Source organism: Trachemys scripta, chromosome 7, assembly GCF_013100865.1.
Source record: "Trachemys scripta elegans isolate TJP31775 chromosome 7, CAS_Tse_1.0, whole genome shotgun sequence".
Lineage (NCBI taxonomy): Eukaryota > Metazoa > Chordata > Testudines > Emydidae > Trachemys > Trachemys scripta.
In genome coordinates, this window is record NC_048304.1 from 25,112,897 (window position 1) to 25,131,936 (window position 19,040).

The 19,040-nt window shown below is 41.4% G+C and overlaps 1 protein-coding gene across 3 annotated transcripts in view; it reads left to right on the top strand.

Moving 5' to 3' along the window:
- Positions 1-19,040, top strand: part of ARHGEF3 (Rho guanine nucleotide exchange factor 3) — a 268,433-nt gene that overhangs the window by 15,901 nt on the left and 233,492 nt on the right. For all 3 annotated transcript variants that reach the window (XM_034776302.1, XM_034776298.1, XM_034776299.1), the window contains exon 2: positions 580-675. In XM_034776302.1, coding sequence (XP_034632193.1) covers positions 587-675 — 89 coding nt within the window. In that variant the 5' untranslated portion in view covers positions 580-586. The remainder of the gene's footprint in view (positions 1-579; positions 676-19,040) is intronic.

The window sequence follows — 19,040 nt, forward strand, 5'->3', positions numbered from 1 at the left end:
GTTACAGTATGGAAACTATTACTGCCAGTACTTGAATATGTTTATGCTGTTTTATAGAATGACTTCAGGCCTCATTCCTGAAAGTGGCACTTTATCAATTTGGGGCTGAAATCTGACCTTAAAAGTGATATAATTTAGTGAAGAAGATCCTATACATTTTTAAACATTTGAAAAGTAAATGGATCCACCATTTTTCTGAGGCTCATCCTAAAGTAATATGTTAGCTCCGACTGCTGCTCTGCGGGAACATAACTAACATTATGCATAGCACTGTGCATAATCCTGCTGACGTGAACTGTGCTGGCACGCATTCAAAGAAGTAAACAAAAGGCAATCACTGTTGGCTTCTGCAGAACTAGCAACTCTGAAGAACAATGGCTAAATCCTGTTCAATTTATTCATGCAAGTAGTCCCACTGATTAACTTGGAGATTACTCTAGTGAGGCAGGCACGATTTGTCCTAAAATGCTTGTCCAAAGTTTGATCTACTCTGTTTCTCTTGTATATATTTGCAAATACATGAATTTGTTCACCTGTATTTTTTTTTTTAAATACTCAATATTTTTATTCTTTTTTTAGAAAAAAGATGAATGCCAGTAGCCCAGCACACATAATGAGCAACCCTCCAATAATAAACCAGTGTGCCCGAGGAGGAGTGGAGGAAAAAAAAGTTTGGTAAGTAAACGACCTTTAATTTTAATCTTTCAAGAGGTTAATAAACAATGACAGAAGTAATTTAAAAAATAATTAAGAAGTACCTTGATGTTTTCCTCTCTTTCTAGTGTCTAACAATAAAACATGAAAAGGAGGGAAGGGTTTTATTTATTTTTATTTTATAGTGCAGGACTGCGTGTCTCTTGGGTTTGGTAATGGAAGAGATAAGGTGAAATCCTGGCTTCACTGAAGTCATTGGCCAAACTCCCTCTGACTCCAATACGGCTAAGATTTCACACATAGAATCTTTCAACTTTGTCATAAACTTTAAATCCCGCCCACATTGGTGGTAATGGAGAACTGAGCCACTTCACAGGTGACAAATATTCTGTGAAACAAGTCTGTGGTCTCACTGTGGTTTCTAGTGGGCTAGTACAGTAGATGCCATTAAAAAGTCAACATTTTCCAAAACTTACCAAAGAAACTTCTATTCTAAATATAGGAGAAAACTGGTAACCTCAATTAAGTGTTTACAAATGCTTACATTTTAATTAAAGCTGGGTAAATTTTTTGGACAAAACTTTTCTGGCTAAACAAGGCTGATTTGGGTCAACTGAAATATGTAAGAAATTTGGGTCAAATTGGCAGAATTATTTCAGTTAGGAAAGGGAAGATCTGGACAAAATTGAAATGTTTTCTTTTTTAACCTATTCAGAATGAAATGTTTCAATATTTCAATTTGAAACATCTTTTTATATTGCATTTTACTTAAATCTTTAAAAAAAGGTTTAAAAAAGGTTGAAATGAACAAAACATATTGTTACAAATGAAACATTTTTTTCATTTTGGGTCATCATTAAGCTATTATTATTTTATTTTGGTTTGTTGACTGGACCAAAACAAATCAGTCATTTAAACAGCACTAATTGGAATGATGACCAAGGTTGCTTCATCAGTAAAACCACCACTGCACCTTACATTGCTTTTAGCACACTTATTGGCATTTACACCAGAGGGGCCAAGTTCTGAATGAGCATTGAGACTGAACTCTCCACTTGTTCATACAGCGTTTACTCCAGCTCCACTGAAGACAATGGGGGAGTCATTCTGTTGATTTCCCTTCCCTGTTATGTGCACACATTAATCTCACTGTTGCACTCCTGATTTAGCTAGGATATGCTAATGTTGCTCATTCATCATGAAGAAAAACAGAATAAACTCATGCCAGGAACATGTAACCTGCCTGCCAAGAGGGCTAACTCACATCTAGCTTGTATGTAGAGAAGTATGGTTTCACATATTGTACTATTGAAACAAAAAATAATAGAAAACCATGTTGTGTCCCCAACTGGACATTTGTCAAGGAGTTAGTGTTGACTAATAATATTTTTCAATAAAATAAATATGTATGAATCTTCTGTAAAATTCATTTAGCAGCCTGGATTGGCGTGGCTAAGATTCACCTCCTTTCCCTATCTTCATTCTTGGAACACCCTCAAAACCATAAATGAAACTTCAAATTGTCTTGTGTGTATGTGACAGGGTTTTTTTAACCCACGGGGGAAACATTGAAACGATGCTGTTAACAGCTCATTGTTTCTGGTCACTTTTTTTGTTTGTTTTATCATGCCCCCAGTATTTGGGAACACCCTAAATATGTCCCTTCTCTTTTATTACAGAGGTGAAGTAGGTGAGATAATATCTTTTCTTGGACCAACTTGTGTTGGTGAAAGAGACAAGCTTTTGAGCTACACCAAACTCTTCTTCAGGTCCTGATCTTATCTCTTTCACCAACACAAGTTGGCATAGAAGCCAACTCCATGGGTGTTCTGGGGCTGGAGCACCCTCCGGGGCTGGAGCACCCACAGGGAAAAAATCTTGGGTGTTGAGCACCTGCCAGCAGCCCCCAAATCAGCTCCCCCCCCCGAACCTCCCGCTGATGGGGCCCCACAGATCAGCGCCCATGCCTCCTGCCGGCCGCTATCAGCTGTTTTATGGTGTTCAGGAGGCTTGGGGGGGAGAGGGGAGGAGTGAGGACACGGCGCGCTTGGGGGAGTGGGTGGAACTGGGCAGGAAGAGGCAGGGTGGAGTGGGGGATGGGAAGAAGCGGGGCGGGGCCTTGGGGAAGGGGTGGGGCATGGGCAGAGCCGGGTGTCGAGCACCCCCCGGCACTTTGGAAAGTTGGCGCCTGTGCAAGTTGGTCCAATAACGGATATTATTTCACCCACCTTGCCTCTCTAATATCCTGGGACCAACATGGCTACAACAACACTACAAACTGCTTTCTCTTTTATGGCTGTCTACTCTTCCCTTAGTCTTGCAGAACCATATAATCTCTATACCTTTACCTCACCCTTATTTTATCAAGCGTTAATGACTATCTTCACTATCTGCTCCTATTTATTTGTAATTCACCACAGGGATGTGTGGAAAAGTAATGGATGTTACCAGTCGGTTTTGTCTTACTGATACCTGGTCTTTAAAATCCTCTGATTTATTGCCAGCTATTCTTATCCACGATTTCTGCCATATGAGGTACAATTCTGCCATAGTTGCTAATATTTTTAGTTCTCCCCATCCTCCACTCAGTCTCCTTATCAAATCATCTGGGGCTCACTAGTCTCCCAGGGGCTGTAGTCCTGTGTGTGCATTTTTAAATTTTAGACTTCTTAAAAATAAAAATCTTAATTATCAGGCAATGAAACAGAAATCTCCTTTGTATAGTTGTAAAAATACCTCTCCGGATTTGGGATGGGATAAAAATCCAGAATTCCAGATGTTTATCTGAAGCAATGGAGATCTACGCAGAAACCAACTTCTCCCAACCGGTTTTCCTTTTCATTGCTTGTAGTAATTATTATGGCCTAATATTGAAAGGTGCCAGGTGCCACTGAAGTCTGTGGAAGCGAGGGATATTCAGCACTTTACAGGATCAGGCTGATACATATTAGATCTTTATATCCAAATGTAAGTTTCTATTGGTGCTAGTGTGTTTTGCCCTCACTCAGGCTCATCAGTGGACATTTGGGTGTCAGGATATACACTCTAGAGCAGAGGTGGGCAAACTTTTTGGCCTGAGGGCCACATCGGGGAATAGAAATAGTATGGTGGGCCATGAGTGCTCACAAAATTGGGGTGTGGGAAAAGGTGCAGGTTTGGAGTGCAGGAGTGTGCTCTGGTCTGGGATCGAGGAGTTTGGAGAGTGGGATGGGGATCAGGGCTGGGGCAGTGGGTTGGGGCATGGGGAGAGGCTCAGAGGTACAGGCTCTGAGTGGTACTTACCTCAAGCGGCTCCTGGAAGCAGTGGCATGTCCCTTCTCCAGCTCCTACATGGAGGCACGGCCAGGCAGCGCTACGTGATGCCCCATCTTCAGGCACCGCCCCTGCAGCCCCCATTGGAGCGCCAGAGGGGGCCATTAGAGTGCGTAGGAGCCGGGGCGGGACCATGCCGTGGCTTCCGGGAGCCACGTGGTGCGGCCCCCAACCCTGCGCCCTGGCCAGCTCGCCGGAGCAGGGCCGAGCGATGTGGTGTGGCCCCCGCCCCAGCTGGAGCACCGGAGCTGGGCAAGCCCCAGACCCCGCTCCCCAGCGGGAGCTTGCAGGCCGGCTTAAAATGGGCCGTAGTTTGCCCACCCCTGCTCTAGAAACACTGCACACAGACAGTAACCAGTCTAAAGTGTCCTAAAGCTTTAAAGTTAGAATCTCACTTCTTTTAAAGTCTCAGTCTGCTGTCAGTTTCAGCTTGTGGAGTGCTAATTAGGGACAATAATAACTTGACTGATCTGCATTGGCACTAAAATGCCTATTACTGGAGGATGGATGAATGAACAATTCCAGTAGAGAAGGACAGATTATGACTTAACTCTTGCCGGGGCCATGGAACATTCTGTTGTAAGGCTTGTCATATCCTTTTCTCTTTAAGTACCCTGTCCTAGCTTTTCTAGTTAGTGTATCTATTAGATAAGTCAATGTAACTATGACAACTTACACCAGTTGAGAATGTGGCCTTTAAAGTAATGAAAAAAGCTCAGATGTGGCCCATGTCTTTTTAACTGGTATTTCAAACTACATACTGTAACTTTAATGTTTGGTGATTGTTTTCTAAAGTAAAAAACAAACATCTGTTAGAATTTGCCCTCTGCCTGCTATGTATCTCCTTACTTTGCACATCTGATTTGAGAAGTTGAATGATTCATTGATGCATCCAATATCTTAGATGTAATGAACAAAATGGAGTGGCTGAATTCTTTATTTTATTATCTTAAACCTGTTTGGAACTTGGAAAGGAGATTAAAGATAAAGAGGAAGAGTTGGTATGGGTGTGTGGCTGTTTTTTTTGTTTAGCTCTTGAGGGTTTTTTGGCAGGGTGGGGACAGAGGATTAGTATAGGTGATTAAATGTTGCATTTTACTTTGTCCTTACAGTATAATGTTTCATTACATTATGGATACATGTTACATTATGGCTTTAAGATTATATATATATGTATATGTGTGTATATGTGTGTGTATATATATATATATATATATATATATATATATATATATATAAAATGTTTGTTCTGTTTCAGTTCTTAGTTTGGCTCGGTTATAGTGGATTCTGTTTTTCAGCATAGCAATGTGTGGTTGTTACAGAGTGCTGATGTTAACAGTATTTGAAATATATAACAGACTATCCAACAAATTCTTGGACTGCATTGGAGACAACTTTTTATTTCAGAAGGTTGAAAAAGCTACTAGGGGGGAAGCTGTTCTAGACTTGATTTTAACAAATAGGGAGGAACTCGTTGAGAATGTGAAAGTAGAAGGCAGCCTGGGTGAAAGTGATCATGAAATCATAGAGTTTGCAATTCTAAGGAAGGGTAGAAGGGAGAACAGCAAAATAGAGACAATGGATTTCAGGAAGGCAGATTTTGGGAAGCTCAGAAAGCTGATGGGTAAGGTCCCATGGGAATCAAGACTGAGGGGAAAAACAACTGAGGAGAGTTGGCAGTTTTTCAAAGGGACACTATTAAGGGCCCAAAAGCAAGCTATTCCGCTGGTTAGGAAAGATAGAAAATGTGGCAAAAGACCACCTTGGCTTAACCACGAGATCTTGCACGATCTAAAAAATAAAAAGGAGTCATATAAAAAATGGAAACTAGGACAGATTACAAAGGATGAATATAGGCAAACAACACAGGAATGCAGGGGCAAGATTAGAAAGGCAAAGGCACAAAATGAGCTCAAACTAGCTACGGGAATAAAAGGAAACAAGAAGACTTTTTATCAATACATTAGAAGCAAGAGGAAGACCAAAGACAGGGTAGGCCCACTGCTTAGTGAAGAGGGAGAAACAGTAACAGGAAACTTGGAAATGGCAGAGATGCTTAATGACTTCTTTGTTTCGGTCTTCACCGAGAAGTCTGAAGGAATGCCTAACATAGTGAATGCTAATGGGAAGGGGGTAGGTTTAGCGGATAAAATAAAAAAAGAACAAGTTAAAAATCACTTAGAAAAGTTAGATGCCTGCAAGTCACCCGGGCCTGATGAAATGCATCCTAGAATACTCAAGGAGCTAATAGAGGAGGTATCTGAGCCTCTAGCTATTATCTTTGGAAAGTCATGGGAGACGGGAGAGATTCCAGAAGACTGGAAAAGGGCAAATATAGTGCCCATTTATAAAAAGGGAAATAAAAACAACCCAGGTAACTACAGACCAGTTAGTTTAACTTCTGTGCCAGGGAAGATAATGGAGCAAGTAATTAAGGAAATCATCTGCAAACACTTGGAAGGTGGTAAGGTGATAGGGAACAGCCAGCATGGATTTGTGAAGAACAAATCATGTCAAACCAATCTGATAGCTTTCTTTGATAGGATAACGAGCCTTGTGGATAAGGGTGAAGCGGTGGATGTGGTATACCTAGACTTTAGTAAGGCATTTGATACGGTCTCGCATGATATTCTTATCGATAAACTAGGCAAATACAAATTAGATGGGGCTACTATAAGGTGGGTGCATAACTGGCTGGATAACCGTACTCAGAGAGTTGTTATTAATGGTTCCCAATCCTGCTGGAAAGGCGTAACGAGTGGGGTACCGCAGGGGTCTGTTTTGGGACCGGCTCTGTTCAATATCTTCATCAACGACTTAGATATTGGCATAGAAAGTACGCTTATTAAGTTTGCGGATGATACCAAACTGGGAGGGATTGCAACTACTTTGGAGGACAGGGTCATAATTCAAAATGATCTGGACAAATTGGAGAAATGGGCTGAGTTAAACAGGATGAAGTTTAACAAAGACAAATGCAAAGTGCTCCACTTAGGAAGGAAAAATCAATTTCACACATACAGAATGGGAAAAGACTGTCTAGGAAGGAGTACGGCAGAAAGGGATCTAGGGGTTATAGTGGACCACAAGCTAAATATGAGTCAACAGTGTGATGCTGTTGCAAAAAAAGCAAACATGATTCTGGGATGCATTAACAGGTTTGTTGTGAGCAAGACACGAGAAGTCATTCTTCCGCTCTACTCTGCTCTGGTTAGGCCTCAGCTGGAGTATTGTGTCCAGTTCTGGGCGCCGCATTTTAAAAAAGATGTGGAGAAATTGGAAAGGGTCCAGAGAAGAGCAACAAGAATGATTAAAGGTCTTGAGAACATGACCTATGAAGGAAGGCTGAAAGAACTGGGTTTGTTTAGTTTGGAAAAGAGAAGACTGAGAGGGGATAGCAGTTTTCAGGTATCTAAAAGGGTGTCATAAGGAGGAGGGAGAGAACTTGTTCACCTTAGCCTCTAAGGATAGAACCAGAAACAATGGGTTTAAACTGCAGCAAGGGAGGTCTAGGTTGGACATTAGGAAAAAGTTCCTAACTGTCAGGGTGGTTAAACACTGGAACAAATTGCCTAGGGAGGTTGTGGAATCTCCGTCTCTGGAGATATTTAAGAGTAGGTTAGATAAATGTCTATCAGGGATGGTCTAGACAGTATTTGGTCCTGCCATGCGGGCAGGGGACTGGACTCGATGACCTCTCGAGGTCCCTTCCAGTCCTATAATCTATGAATCTATGAATCTATATAATATGAAATGCACGGTGTAACTGTGTTAATTATGCGGGTTAGGGTGAAAGTCACCTTAGTGCAGAGGAGCTGAGGAAGATCTTATCTGCCACTTAAGGCATACTTACGCTACACGTGAAGGGTTTAAGTATTGCATCAGTCCTTGTTCCCGCCTATATAGGCTGAATAATTTGGTGATTTCACTCTGGATCAGTATAGAAAATAATATTTTTTTCTAAAAAAGATGTATTTTACATAATGCCTAGATACAAAAGCAAAAGTAGTAAAATATCACTAGATGGATCAGTTACTGAAATGTGATATATTGACCAAGAACAGACTGAGTAGATATCAAGAACATTATTTTATATAGCTAATGTTTGTCAGGACCATACATATCGCATTATACTCTTCTGAAGTTTTCTCAAGTGGTGTAACAGATAATTTTGCTGATCTTCTATGTGTTATGTTAGCTGTTTTGTTCAGTGAATGCACATTGCATCTGTACGATAGTAAAGTGCAGACTTGTCCTAAACCTCTCTCCTCCCCCGCTCCCCCTCCCCACTATTTGCTGTATAAATAGGGCCCTACCAAATTCATGGCCATGTAAAATGCATCACAGCCCATGAAATCTGGTCTTTTGTGTGCTTTTACCCTATACTATACAGATTTCATGGGGGAGACCAGTGTTTCTCAAATTGGGAGTCCTGACCCAAAAAGGAGTTGCAGGGGGGTTGCAAGGTTATTTTAGGGGGATCGTGGTATTGCCACCCTTACTTCTGTGCTGCCTTCAGAGCTGGGTGGCCGGACAACGACAGCTGTTGGCGGGGCACTGAGCTCTGAAGGTGGTGCTCTGTCAGCAGCAGCACAGAAGTAAGAGTGGCAATACCATACCGTGCCATTCTTATTTCTGCGCTGCTGCTGGCAGCAGCTCTGCATTCAGATCTGGGCTCCCAGCCAGCAGCTGCTGCTCTCCAGCTGCCCAGCTCTGAAAGCAGTGCCACTGCCAGCAGCAGCGCAGAAGTAAGGGTGGCAATACCGCAACCCCTCCTTACAATAACCTTGCAACCTCCCCCCCAACTCCTTTTGCGTCAGGATCCCTACAATTACAATACCATGAAATTTCAGATTTAAATAGCTGGAATCAGGAAATTTATGATTTTTAAAATCCTATGACCGTGAAATTGACCAAAATGGACTGTGAATTTGGTAGGGCCCCATTTATAGTTTATAAAGTGTTAATAAATGATTTAATAATTTTTTTAACCAATTGATGTAGACTGTTTTGAGTACAAAAGATCACTAGTTGCTTACAACTATAACTTTTATTTATACACACACACACACACCCCTTGTGTTGATGGACTTATAACCACCTATAATACATATACCTCTACCCCAATATAACGCAGCCCGATACAACATGAATTCGGATATAACGCGGTAAAGCAGCACTCCGCGGGGGGTCCTGCTCAATCCAGCAGATCAAAGCAAGTTCGATATAACACGGTTTCACCTATAATGTGGTAAGATTTTTTGGCTCCCGAGGACAGCGTTATATCGGGGTAGAGGTGTAGTAGTAAAGTGAAATGGACATGATTCTTTTCAGTTTCTGCACTTTGCTGCAGGGTTCTGAATAGCTCCAGTGAAACAGGCTAGAGTGTCTTTACTCTCACTCTTCTGCTGTTTTGGAAAGTCTGAGTAGCACCAGATGTACACAAGCTGACAGTAGATTGCTTGCTATATCTATATTTTAGGCAATCAAAACACTTTACAGATTAATAACACCATACGTGTGTGTGTGTGTGTGTGTGTGTGTGTAAGTATTATCCTCATTTTACAAGTGAGGAAACTAAGACATAGAAGTTTAGAATCTTGCCCAAGACTTCAGAGGGATTTTGATCTTGGACCATTAGTCCATACATATCTCTCCACTTCACTTTCTCTCTCTAACACGCAACTAAACATGGCAGTGGTGTATTAACTACTTTTGTCTGCTATTTGGGCAGTATGTTTCTGGGAATTTGTCATTGAATGCTGGTGTTAACTAGTTTTATAAAAAGAAAGCTAATGTTCTAGTGCTGCATTCCACTCATCAGCAATTCTAGCTCCACAGGTGACGAGTGAGCAATCTTCATAAGTTTGTGTACTACTCATGGATGTAACATATTTATACGGTGCGACTTTTTTTTTTTTTTTTTTAGCCAGTAGTTTAGAGTAGTAACTGGTCAATTATTCTGTTTTTAGCCAATCAAAAACTTGAAGCGGTGGGTGGGTAAGAGAAACATTTTATTTCAATCCATCAGCAGAGAGATTCATTATGATTTTTTCTACACCAGGTATTTTGCTAACAGTTCCCCACCACTGCTAATATCAGTTCCACTCTACCAGTGATAGCAATGTTGGGAGCTGTAGCATAGATGGGTATCCATGCAGTTGCCAACAGTTTACCCACTTCGTTGTCCGACAACACAAGTGGTCGCCTGGTGCCCTACTTTCGCTAGAGCTACTACCAGTCAAGCTAAACTGGGTAACAATATTGAGGAAACTTCTGGAATACCGACCACACACAAAGGTATAGGCATAGGAAATTTGCTGTGATTTGAAAATAATGGTACATTCTGTCATTTATCTGCTGGAGGTTTTTATTTTATTTTGTGTTTTTATATATATATAAATTAATTGTTTTAGCTATGAAGAGAGCTAATGCATTTATTTACTTCTCATTTTTCTGTCCATGTCATTCATACTAAAAGGATATCCTAGATTTAGGAAAGATTAACAACCCATGGAAAAGTAACATCAACTCTATCAACATAACCTGCATTGGTGGTGGTTAACTTCCCTACTTAGCGTATTGGGATTCATTTGAATGATCAGTTCTTTATGTAGTATTTTCTGTTGGACCATTTACTGTCATATAACCATTTTGATGTGTCATTGTAAAATATTGCACAGAAAATGTACCACTTGGTACTAGTTCTATATAGCACTGTACAAAATGTTTTTAATCTGATAAGTCCTTTTTTTTTTAAATGGGTGGAGACATTATGAGTTATATAATTTTGACTGTTGGCTCAATCTGATAGGAAACTTCTTCCAGGCAAAACAAGTTTTCTGGTTGATGTAACAGCTTTTTTTTTCAGTGAATGATGCCAAGACTCTGATTGAATTTGGTTGAGCCAATGAACTGGATGGGGAAAGGCAGATCTGACTGAGGCTCGCTTATCTCATTTTAAATACAGTAAACATATGTTCATGATTTTCATAAATATAATAATTTGGTCTTTAAAATTCAGAGCTTTCTTATGCCACTAACCTCAGATAATGAGATCTGTGCCATCAGTGCCAACACCTCCATCAATTTTAATATTAGACACAAGAAAAAACTGCAGTTGTGAAATATTTGTAGTTCCTTAATTTTAGTGACTTTTGCTTCATTCTGAGAATTTGGAGTTATGATTACAAAAATTAAGTGTCTGTTTTCTTCTGTTGGGAAGATTCAAACATCAGAGTAAACTCAAGTTCCCTGTCAATCAGCCCAATCTTGCACAAAACTGTTTTCAAATGAAAAAATGTCGCACCAAATATAGGAACTCTTCTTCGCCCCAGCTCATCTAAGCACGATTTGCATCAGTTTCTGTTAGATTTAACAGAAGGAGCACAGCTTGCTTGTTGCATCATGCTTCTTCTACTGTAAAGGCACATAAATGTCTGTCTGCTTCTTCCCACTGCTGACCCTGGATCTGACCCTGGATCTGACCTTGGGATGTAGCTGGGAGGAAACAGTGGCAGGGCCACCATTACCCACCCCTGTCCAAAAAGTTATCTATGGAATACTTCTGAAGTTCTCTTTTCATGAAAAGGCTTGGATAATATGCCCAGTATGGGAGTAGTAGCTGCTGAAATAGGAAAGCCTCACCCTGCCATTGTAATTAGTAGCACTGAGCAGGAGCGGCGCCAGGGTTTTTGCTGCCCTAGGTGGCAGTGCTCCTCCTCTGAGCATTCGGCGGCGGGGGTCCTTCCGCTCCGCATCTTCAGGGCACTTCGGTGGCGGGTCCCGGAGCGAGTGAAGGACCCGCCACTGAAGATCCGGAGTGGAAGGACCCCCCGCGGCCAAATTTTCGCCGAGGACGGCAAAATGCCTCCCCCCAAATCCTGCCGCCCTAGGCGACCGCCTAGAGTCACCTAGTGGAAGCAGCGGCCCTGGCACTGAGACAAACCTACAGTTGCTGATCTCTCCCTTGCTCTCACCTCCCCTGCTATTCTCTAACCTCAGCACCTTGCTTTAATCCACATCCTTGTTCTCCAATATCTAGCAGGCCATCAATATTTCAATAAGAATGTCTATCAGTTCCACTCCCTTTACTACAGCCAACAGCTGGGGTGGGGGGAGGAGTCTGACTGCTCCCCATCTCTCTTCAAGCTGTAATTGGCTGGTTCTCATCTTCCATCTCCCTACTCAGCATCTGCATTCTCTTCCTGCCCCCAGGAGGACTACAGTTTCCCCTAACACATCTGAACTGTCATTGCAACCTCTCAACATTCAGCACTTATTCCTGTTCATTTTCCTTCTACAGCAGATGTGATCCATATATGGTAGAGCACTTGGGTTCCACTTGCATATTTCAAGTTGGCAGAAAATGCTCAGTCAGAAAGGAATATGCAGAAAAAAACCCCTCTTTGTTTGTTTGCTTCTCCATGTGGAGTCTTACTCCCTTGCCTCATGACTAAAAGTAGGTCCTGGGTAAGAGAACCATTTTGCCCTGTAACAGGCTAGAAGCAGTTCAGAGACTCTTGCTTCCACCAGTATAAAATTCAATCACAAAATTGGTGGTAGAAAACCCAATCAATCCAATTACAACAACAGTGGAAAAACTAGTTACTAGAAAGTTACTTATAGGTATAGGTTGAAGTTAAAGAAGCTTTTCTCTACATACTGTTAAACTATTTGGGTGTCCACCCAGACATTAATTGCTTCTTTATGCTTGATGATTTTCTACCATCTCAAAATCTTGAGCTACTAGAGGCTCTTGGTGCATAAGAACAACAAGTGCTGGTTGCAAAGGGACTTAATTTACTGCAAAGTATATGTGGATTATATATAATTTTTACAGTTTACTTCATACATTTAATGGGCCTGATGCTGTGTTGTCCTACTCCTTGTGTAGTGATTTACAGAAGAACAAATTAGATGTCATGTCTCTGCTGTGGGTCAGTTCCCCAGTACCACCAGCCTCTGGCAACACAAGCACTGCCTTCCAGGCCTCCGGAGGCCTTGCTTTCTCTTTACACATAAAGGATAGGCAGAGTTCAACCCCTGAGCACTCCGAGCATCCCTCTGGAGTTTTCAGCCCTTGTTCCACTGGACACTCACACAGTTCATAGCTCTCCTGCTTTCAAAGGAATAGTACAGAGCAGTTTACCAGTTACACCTTAGGATCACCACTTTGCTCAATACACAGCACTTAGATATGTTTATAGTAAAAGCAAGAAGAAGTTTATTTAATAAAGAACAGACATTTGAGAAGAAGCAAGTAGAATTAATGGAAACAAATGGTTACATATAAAATAAAATCATAACATGCGTTCTAGAGCCTTAATTTACTTAACTAGTTATTGTCATGTCATATAGAACAAAAGCTTACCCAAAATTCTTCCAGCATATGACAGCCAGGCTTGGCTGTGATCTTCTGTTCACACTGTCCTCTTGCCTCCTCAGTGGAAAGATCCCCCTCTGTCTCTTTGAAAGCCCAGATATATCTCTCAACAGTCCTTTGATTGTTGTTCATAAACAAGGACACTTCCTGCTGATTGTTCTTCCCTGTGGCCTCCTTTTCTTGTTGACCTTGCAGTCTTTTAATCTGCATCTGGCTCTGCTTGCAGATGGGCTTATCTTCTGAGAGCTATAATACACACCTGACCAGACAAAGAGAGATAAGTGTCTCCTGTCCCCTGCCTGAACACCGTCTGTCTGAGGCTGGTGACCTCCTGGTGACCCGCTTTTAATTTCAAGGTCTTTAAGAACATAATTTCCAGTATAAATACATAATATCTAAGAAGTTACCTGTACATACATTTCACAGTGACTAAGATGACCAGTATGTCTGCCTGTTTGTAGAGACCTCACATGCCACCCTTAGGTGCATTATTATATAGACATCAGACACGGGATCCTGTAAATCCCTATACACCCCTTATGCCCTCTGCCAGTTGGCATTAAGCAGTCCCTGGGGCACAACTACCAAAACAGAATGGTAGTGTTTTACACCCACTTAAATTAAGTTAATTGTTTAGCTGTAACTTTAGGAGGGTGTTAGTTACAGAGCCTAGAGGGGGTTCTTTTTGTTTGTTTGTATTTGTTTTTGTTTGTTTTAATATGAACTTCAAAACATCTTAGGCACAACAAAAATAAAGTAGTACACCTCTACCTCAATATAACGCTGTCCTCGGGTGCCAAAAAATCTTACCATGTTATAAGTGAAACCGCGTTATATTGAACTTGCTTTGATCCACTGGAGTGTTATATCGGGTCACGTTATATCGAGGTAGAGGTGTAACTTATAAATATTGTGGTGACAATAGTTAAAGCACAAGGAAGTTTTTCATGGACAGTTTTACTTTTGTGGTTCTACATTTTAAAAAAATGGAAGTAGTAGTGTAAAGACATGTGGGTTCAAAATACCTGTGAGTGACAGTTGAAAGTACATAATAGATACATATTGAAGGGCAGATGAGGATATGCTTCTTCGCAAAGAAGTGGTACTCAGACAGCATCGTAGATACTTAGCACAATGCATTGGGATTTAGTCACACATTTCCTTTTAATGATGATGCACTAGTGGTGCTAAATTCCTTCACACCACATTGAATATTTCTCTTTGGATGAGCTATGACAAATCGACTGAACTCTAGCTTGATTTGAGGACGTACGTATTCATGACATGTTACATTTAATTAAAAATGAGCTGAAGTCATCGTACTAATATTGCAACTTTTACCAGCTACTAACTGTTGAAGAAAAAACTGCATTCCATGATTAGAAAACTATGAAACAGAAACATGCATAACAACACTTCTTCCATAATTTGCTTTTATCAGCTTTTTGCTATGATGGCTCACTTTTTGAAGAAAACTACTTAAGTGCAGTTTTACTGCAGATGCACAAAAGATGCATAGTGATTGAAGGATATATGGGTCAGAATGTCTGCACAAGGGATGATAAAACCATAATTTGCAGATTCAATCTTCTTGATGATTTATATGGAGTGTTGTTTCTTTTTTATACAAAAGTCCTTGAATTAGTTGATTTCCAGTTATGTTTTGTTTCAAAGGTGGGGAAGTGTCTGGAGAAGACAAAGAAAATGCACACAAAATTCTAGGATAACTGTAGTAAATGGACAATATTTTAATAAGACAAGATGGAAATGTGCCTACTTAGAAAGAACACTAAAAACAACACACAAAAAATCCAAGCCCACATCCCTGTCACCTAACTTGTTCATGTATTGCTCAATGGAGTAGCTGTATTGTAAGAGTTATTACAATGCAAACAGCTGTATTGGGACTAAAATCCTGAAAGCTAATCAGGAAATGGATAAAGATCCAGTAGAGCAGACACAGAGCCTGGAGCAGATAACTCATGTATGATTTTCTGCAGCACATATCCAGAAATGGCAAGAAAGGAGACTGTGCTCAAATGGTTAATATGAGGGCAATCCAGTTGCTGACCTTAGTGTCTCACATGCACAAAATGGGCTTTATAACAGGAAAAGAGCTCCCAGAGGCAAATAAGTTTAAACATATGTTTAATCCTCCTGTTTTAGAAAACCCTGTACAGCTTGCATTTACTGACTCTGGATGTGAATCCTGACCGGTTCCCAAAGAAAGAAAGAAAATTGTTTGACACACAGGGCCTAATTCTGAGATACCGCCCCAGTCAGCATGCTTGGTCTGAAATGTAGCAGAAATGCTGAATTCTGTACCCAGAATATTTCCACTGGCAGGGGTCTGGGGGAGACAAGCTGCTGAAAGCCTATGCTGGGAAACTCCACAATCCTCCTGTGCTTTGATTGGGTGCTTGAGGAAGAGGCGAAAGTGTGTGCGAATGTGGGCAGGGATGACTGAGTGGTCTTATGAGTAGGTCTACACACAGCATGGATCCTTGGGCCCAAAACTCAGCATAGGGAACTATAGCCTCTGTTGCTACCCATAGACTATATTAGCTGTCGGTCTTTGCAGGTGCTTTATTCCTTGTGTCCAGGCTGGGAGACAGGTATTTCTTTCTCTAGGTTCTGTTCTCTAGGTCTGTGCTTGAGACCAGAATTTGTTTCCTTAGGCTACGTCTTCACTACGCGCCTGAATCGGCAGGTAGAAATCGATCTCTCGGGGATTGAATTATTGCGTCTCGTCGGGACGCGACAATCGATCCCCGAATCGAAGCTTGTACTCCACCAGCGCAGGTAGGAGTAAGCGCCATCGATGGGGGAGCCGCGGCAGTCGATTTGCCGCCGTCCTCACAGCGGGGTAAGTCGGCTCAGATACATTGAATTCAGCTACGCTATTCGCGTAGCTGAATTTGCATATCTTAAATCGATTTCCCCCCCCCAGTGAAGACGTAGCCTTAGTTATATTTCAACTCATATGCATTTGCATTAGATCTCTTGTAGCATTTTTATAAGTTTAATTATGACTATATAATGTACTACTGCTTTTTCTCACTTTATATGCTTTTGTTTTCCTATTATACACATGAGTAACCTAGGGAGACCAAGCAAACGTTTGTGAAATTCATCATTGGTTTCAGTTTATTATGGCAAGTTCTCTGCAGGTAAAAGCTGACACCACTTTTAAACAGCTCTGAGTGGTATTTTGTTTTTAAATGCATGGGCATGGCGATTATGTTTTTCATCACTCTGACATACCAGGTAAGTGGAATGTTCACAAAGATTAGGGAGAGAGGACCAAATGCATTGCAGTGTCTGAAGTGTCAAGAGAAATGTTGAAAAGTTGCAATGGTCTGTTGCTTTGATACAGAAAAAGGATTTTAAAAATCCAAGTGCTACAGATCATTAAAAATATCTCTTCTTCCCATCTTAGTGACATAGCAAACTGAGGAAAACTTGAGAAGGTATTTTTCATGGAAATGTAAAGATTGCTCTGAAAATGGTCTCCCGAGACTATATGTGATGGCTGCCATCTTGGCTGACACTGGGAAACTTCAGAGCTGAAAGTCTCTTGGGCCAGGTCTAAATACATTGCTATAACTACATTGCTTGGGAGTGTGAAAAATCTATATCCCAGAGCAATGCAGTTATACAACCTAACCCCTGGTGTAGACTGCGCTATGTTGATGGGAGGTCTTCTTCGCTGAAGCCCTACAAAACCGCTGCAGCATTTTAAGTGTAGACCTGCCCTCAGTCTGCAATTTGAGCTAAAAATCAAGCTTTGCAGTGTGGGATATAACAGATTTGTCTCCTCTGTGGACTAGGGAATACATAATGCCTATACAGGCAAGGAACTAATTGTTAAGATGTTGGTCAAATTGCTGGTTGGTGTGATGATGAAAACTATGATTTTTTTCCATGATTTCCAATGACCTCTGTGACTTTAGCCCGCGGTGGCCAGGAACTGCAAGGTCCCCCGGGAGGCGACAGGTGGCCCCCTGCAGCTCCCAGCCACCGCAGGCAGCCCCTCACTGCTCCAGGATGGTGGGGGGGACCCCCTGGAGCTCCTGGCCACCCAGTGCGGTGGGGGGAAACCCAGATCTGCGTAGTCACTGAGAGCGGTGCAGGGACCTTGCAGCTGCACTCCCCATTTCGTCAGGGATATTTTTTGGAAAGGTCACGGGCTTCTGTAAATTTTTCTTTATTGCTCGTGACCTTTCCATGACTTTTACTAAAAATATCCCTGGCAAAATCTTAATCTTAGTGATGATTAAAGTAAAGAGGCCAGTTTTTGCTCCTCTAGTATGTCTATACAACCCACTGAAATAAAGTAGTTTGCATTGCTATAATACAGTTAAATTTTGTCCTCAGTCTTAATGCTTTAATGCCATGGAAGATAATCTTGTCATCTAGATTCTACTGCACTTCAGTCTACCATAGTGGCATGTAGAAGTATCTCTTAAAGAATTTTCTCCTCTCCTGGTGCTTTCTGAAAGATTTGAAGAAATAGGGATCCTATACAGACAAAACAGTGAAACTATTTGCAAAGTGCTATCAAAAGGTTGGTGTAACTTGATTTTTCAGTTGACTTCATTTCCTTCACTTACGTTTTCTGTACAAAAATGTTTAGCTCTTAACAGCAAGTGAAATTGGTTAGTGAAAATCTGGCCCTGGCTAAACTGAATCAGAAATATTGTGAAAATTGATTGTTAAACAGTGAAGTATTGAATACAGAGAGGAAATCTGGTTGTGTATTGTGGTATAAAGGCTTTACTGGCATCTGTTTGAGATGATGGCATTAGTCACTAGTGACATAGGCACTTGTGAGTTACAAAGATCACCCCAAATAAGGGCCAATAAAATCTTTATAATGCATCATTATAATTTTGTACATTGCACACATTTTACAGGAAAACTACTATTTGAAAAACATTTTAGAGAGTTTTAGAAATATATTTGGTACTGTCTTTCACATCTTTCCCTGTGTGGCTATGACAACTCTGTATCATCCATTTTTTAAATTTTCATATAACTGGAAATCCTAAAAGCAACACAAGGAAGCTGGGTGCTGGTGACCCTTCCACACTTCCAGGGAGCTTCCAGCACTCCTGCTTCAGGATGCCCTCAAATCTCTCGCAGTCATATGCAAAACCCACTTTTTTGATTTAGTTGCTCCATGATAACAAATGCATATAGGCTAGGCTGTGCTAATATCAGTGAGGAGAGACAGAAATATGTGTACTTCTGAATTGTGTGAGGTACTTGCACAGTCCAACCCCCTGGCCTACCCCAGATCCCGCACCCAGCACCCAAACTCCCTCCCAGAGCCCACATCCCCTCCTGCCCGAATCTTCTTCAGCACCCAAACTCCCTCCCAGAGCCTTAGGCAGGTGGGGGTGGGGGGGACTTGGGCCCGTTCTGGGCACAACCAAAAATTATCCAAACCTGCCGCTAGTGCTGATGGGGTGCATGTTTGGGAACAAACATCCCCAATGGGCAAGCTTTTTCAGCCTTGGACTTCTTACACAGCCTTCTGAAGTGCCAGGCTTTGGCCACTGTGAGACAGGGTAGTAGACTACATGAATCACTGATCTGATCCCATATGGCAATTCCAATTATTTAATTTGGCTCACTATGCATTTAATAGCATAATGTCTCTTGTTCTGTTTCAAGGATAGTGCTC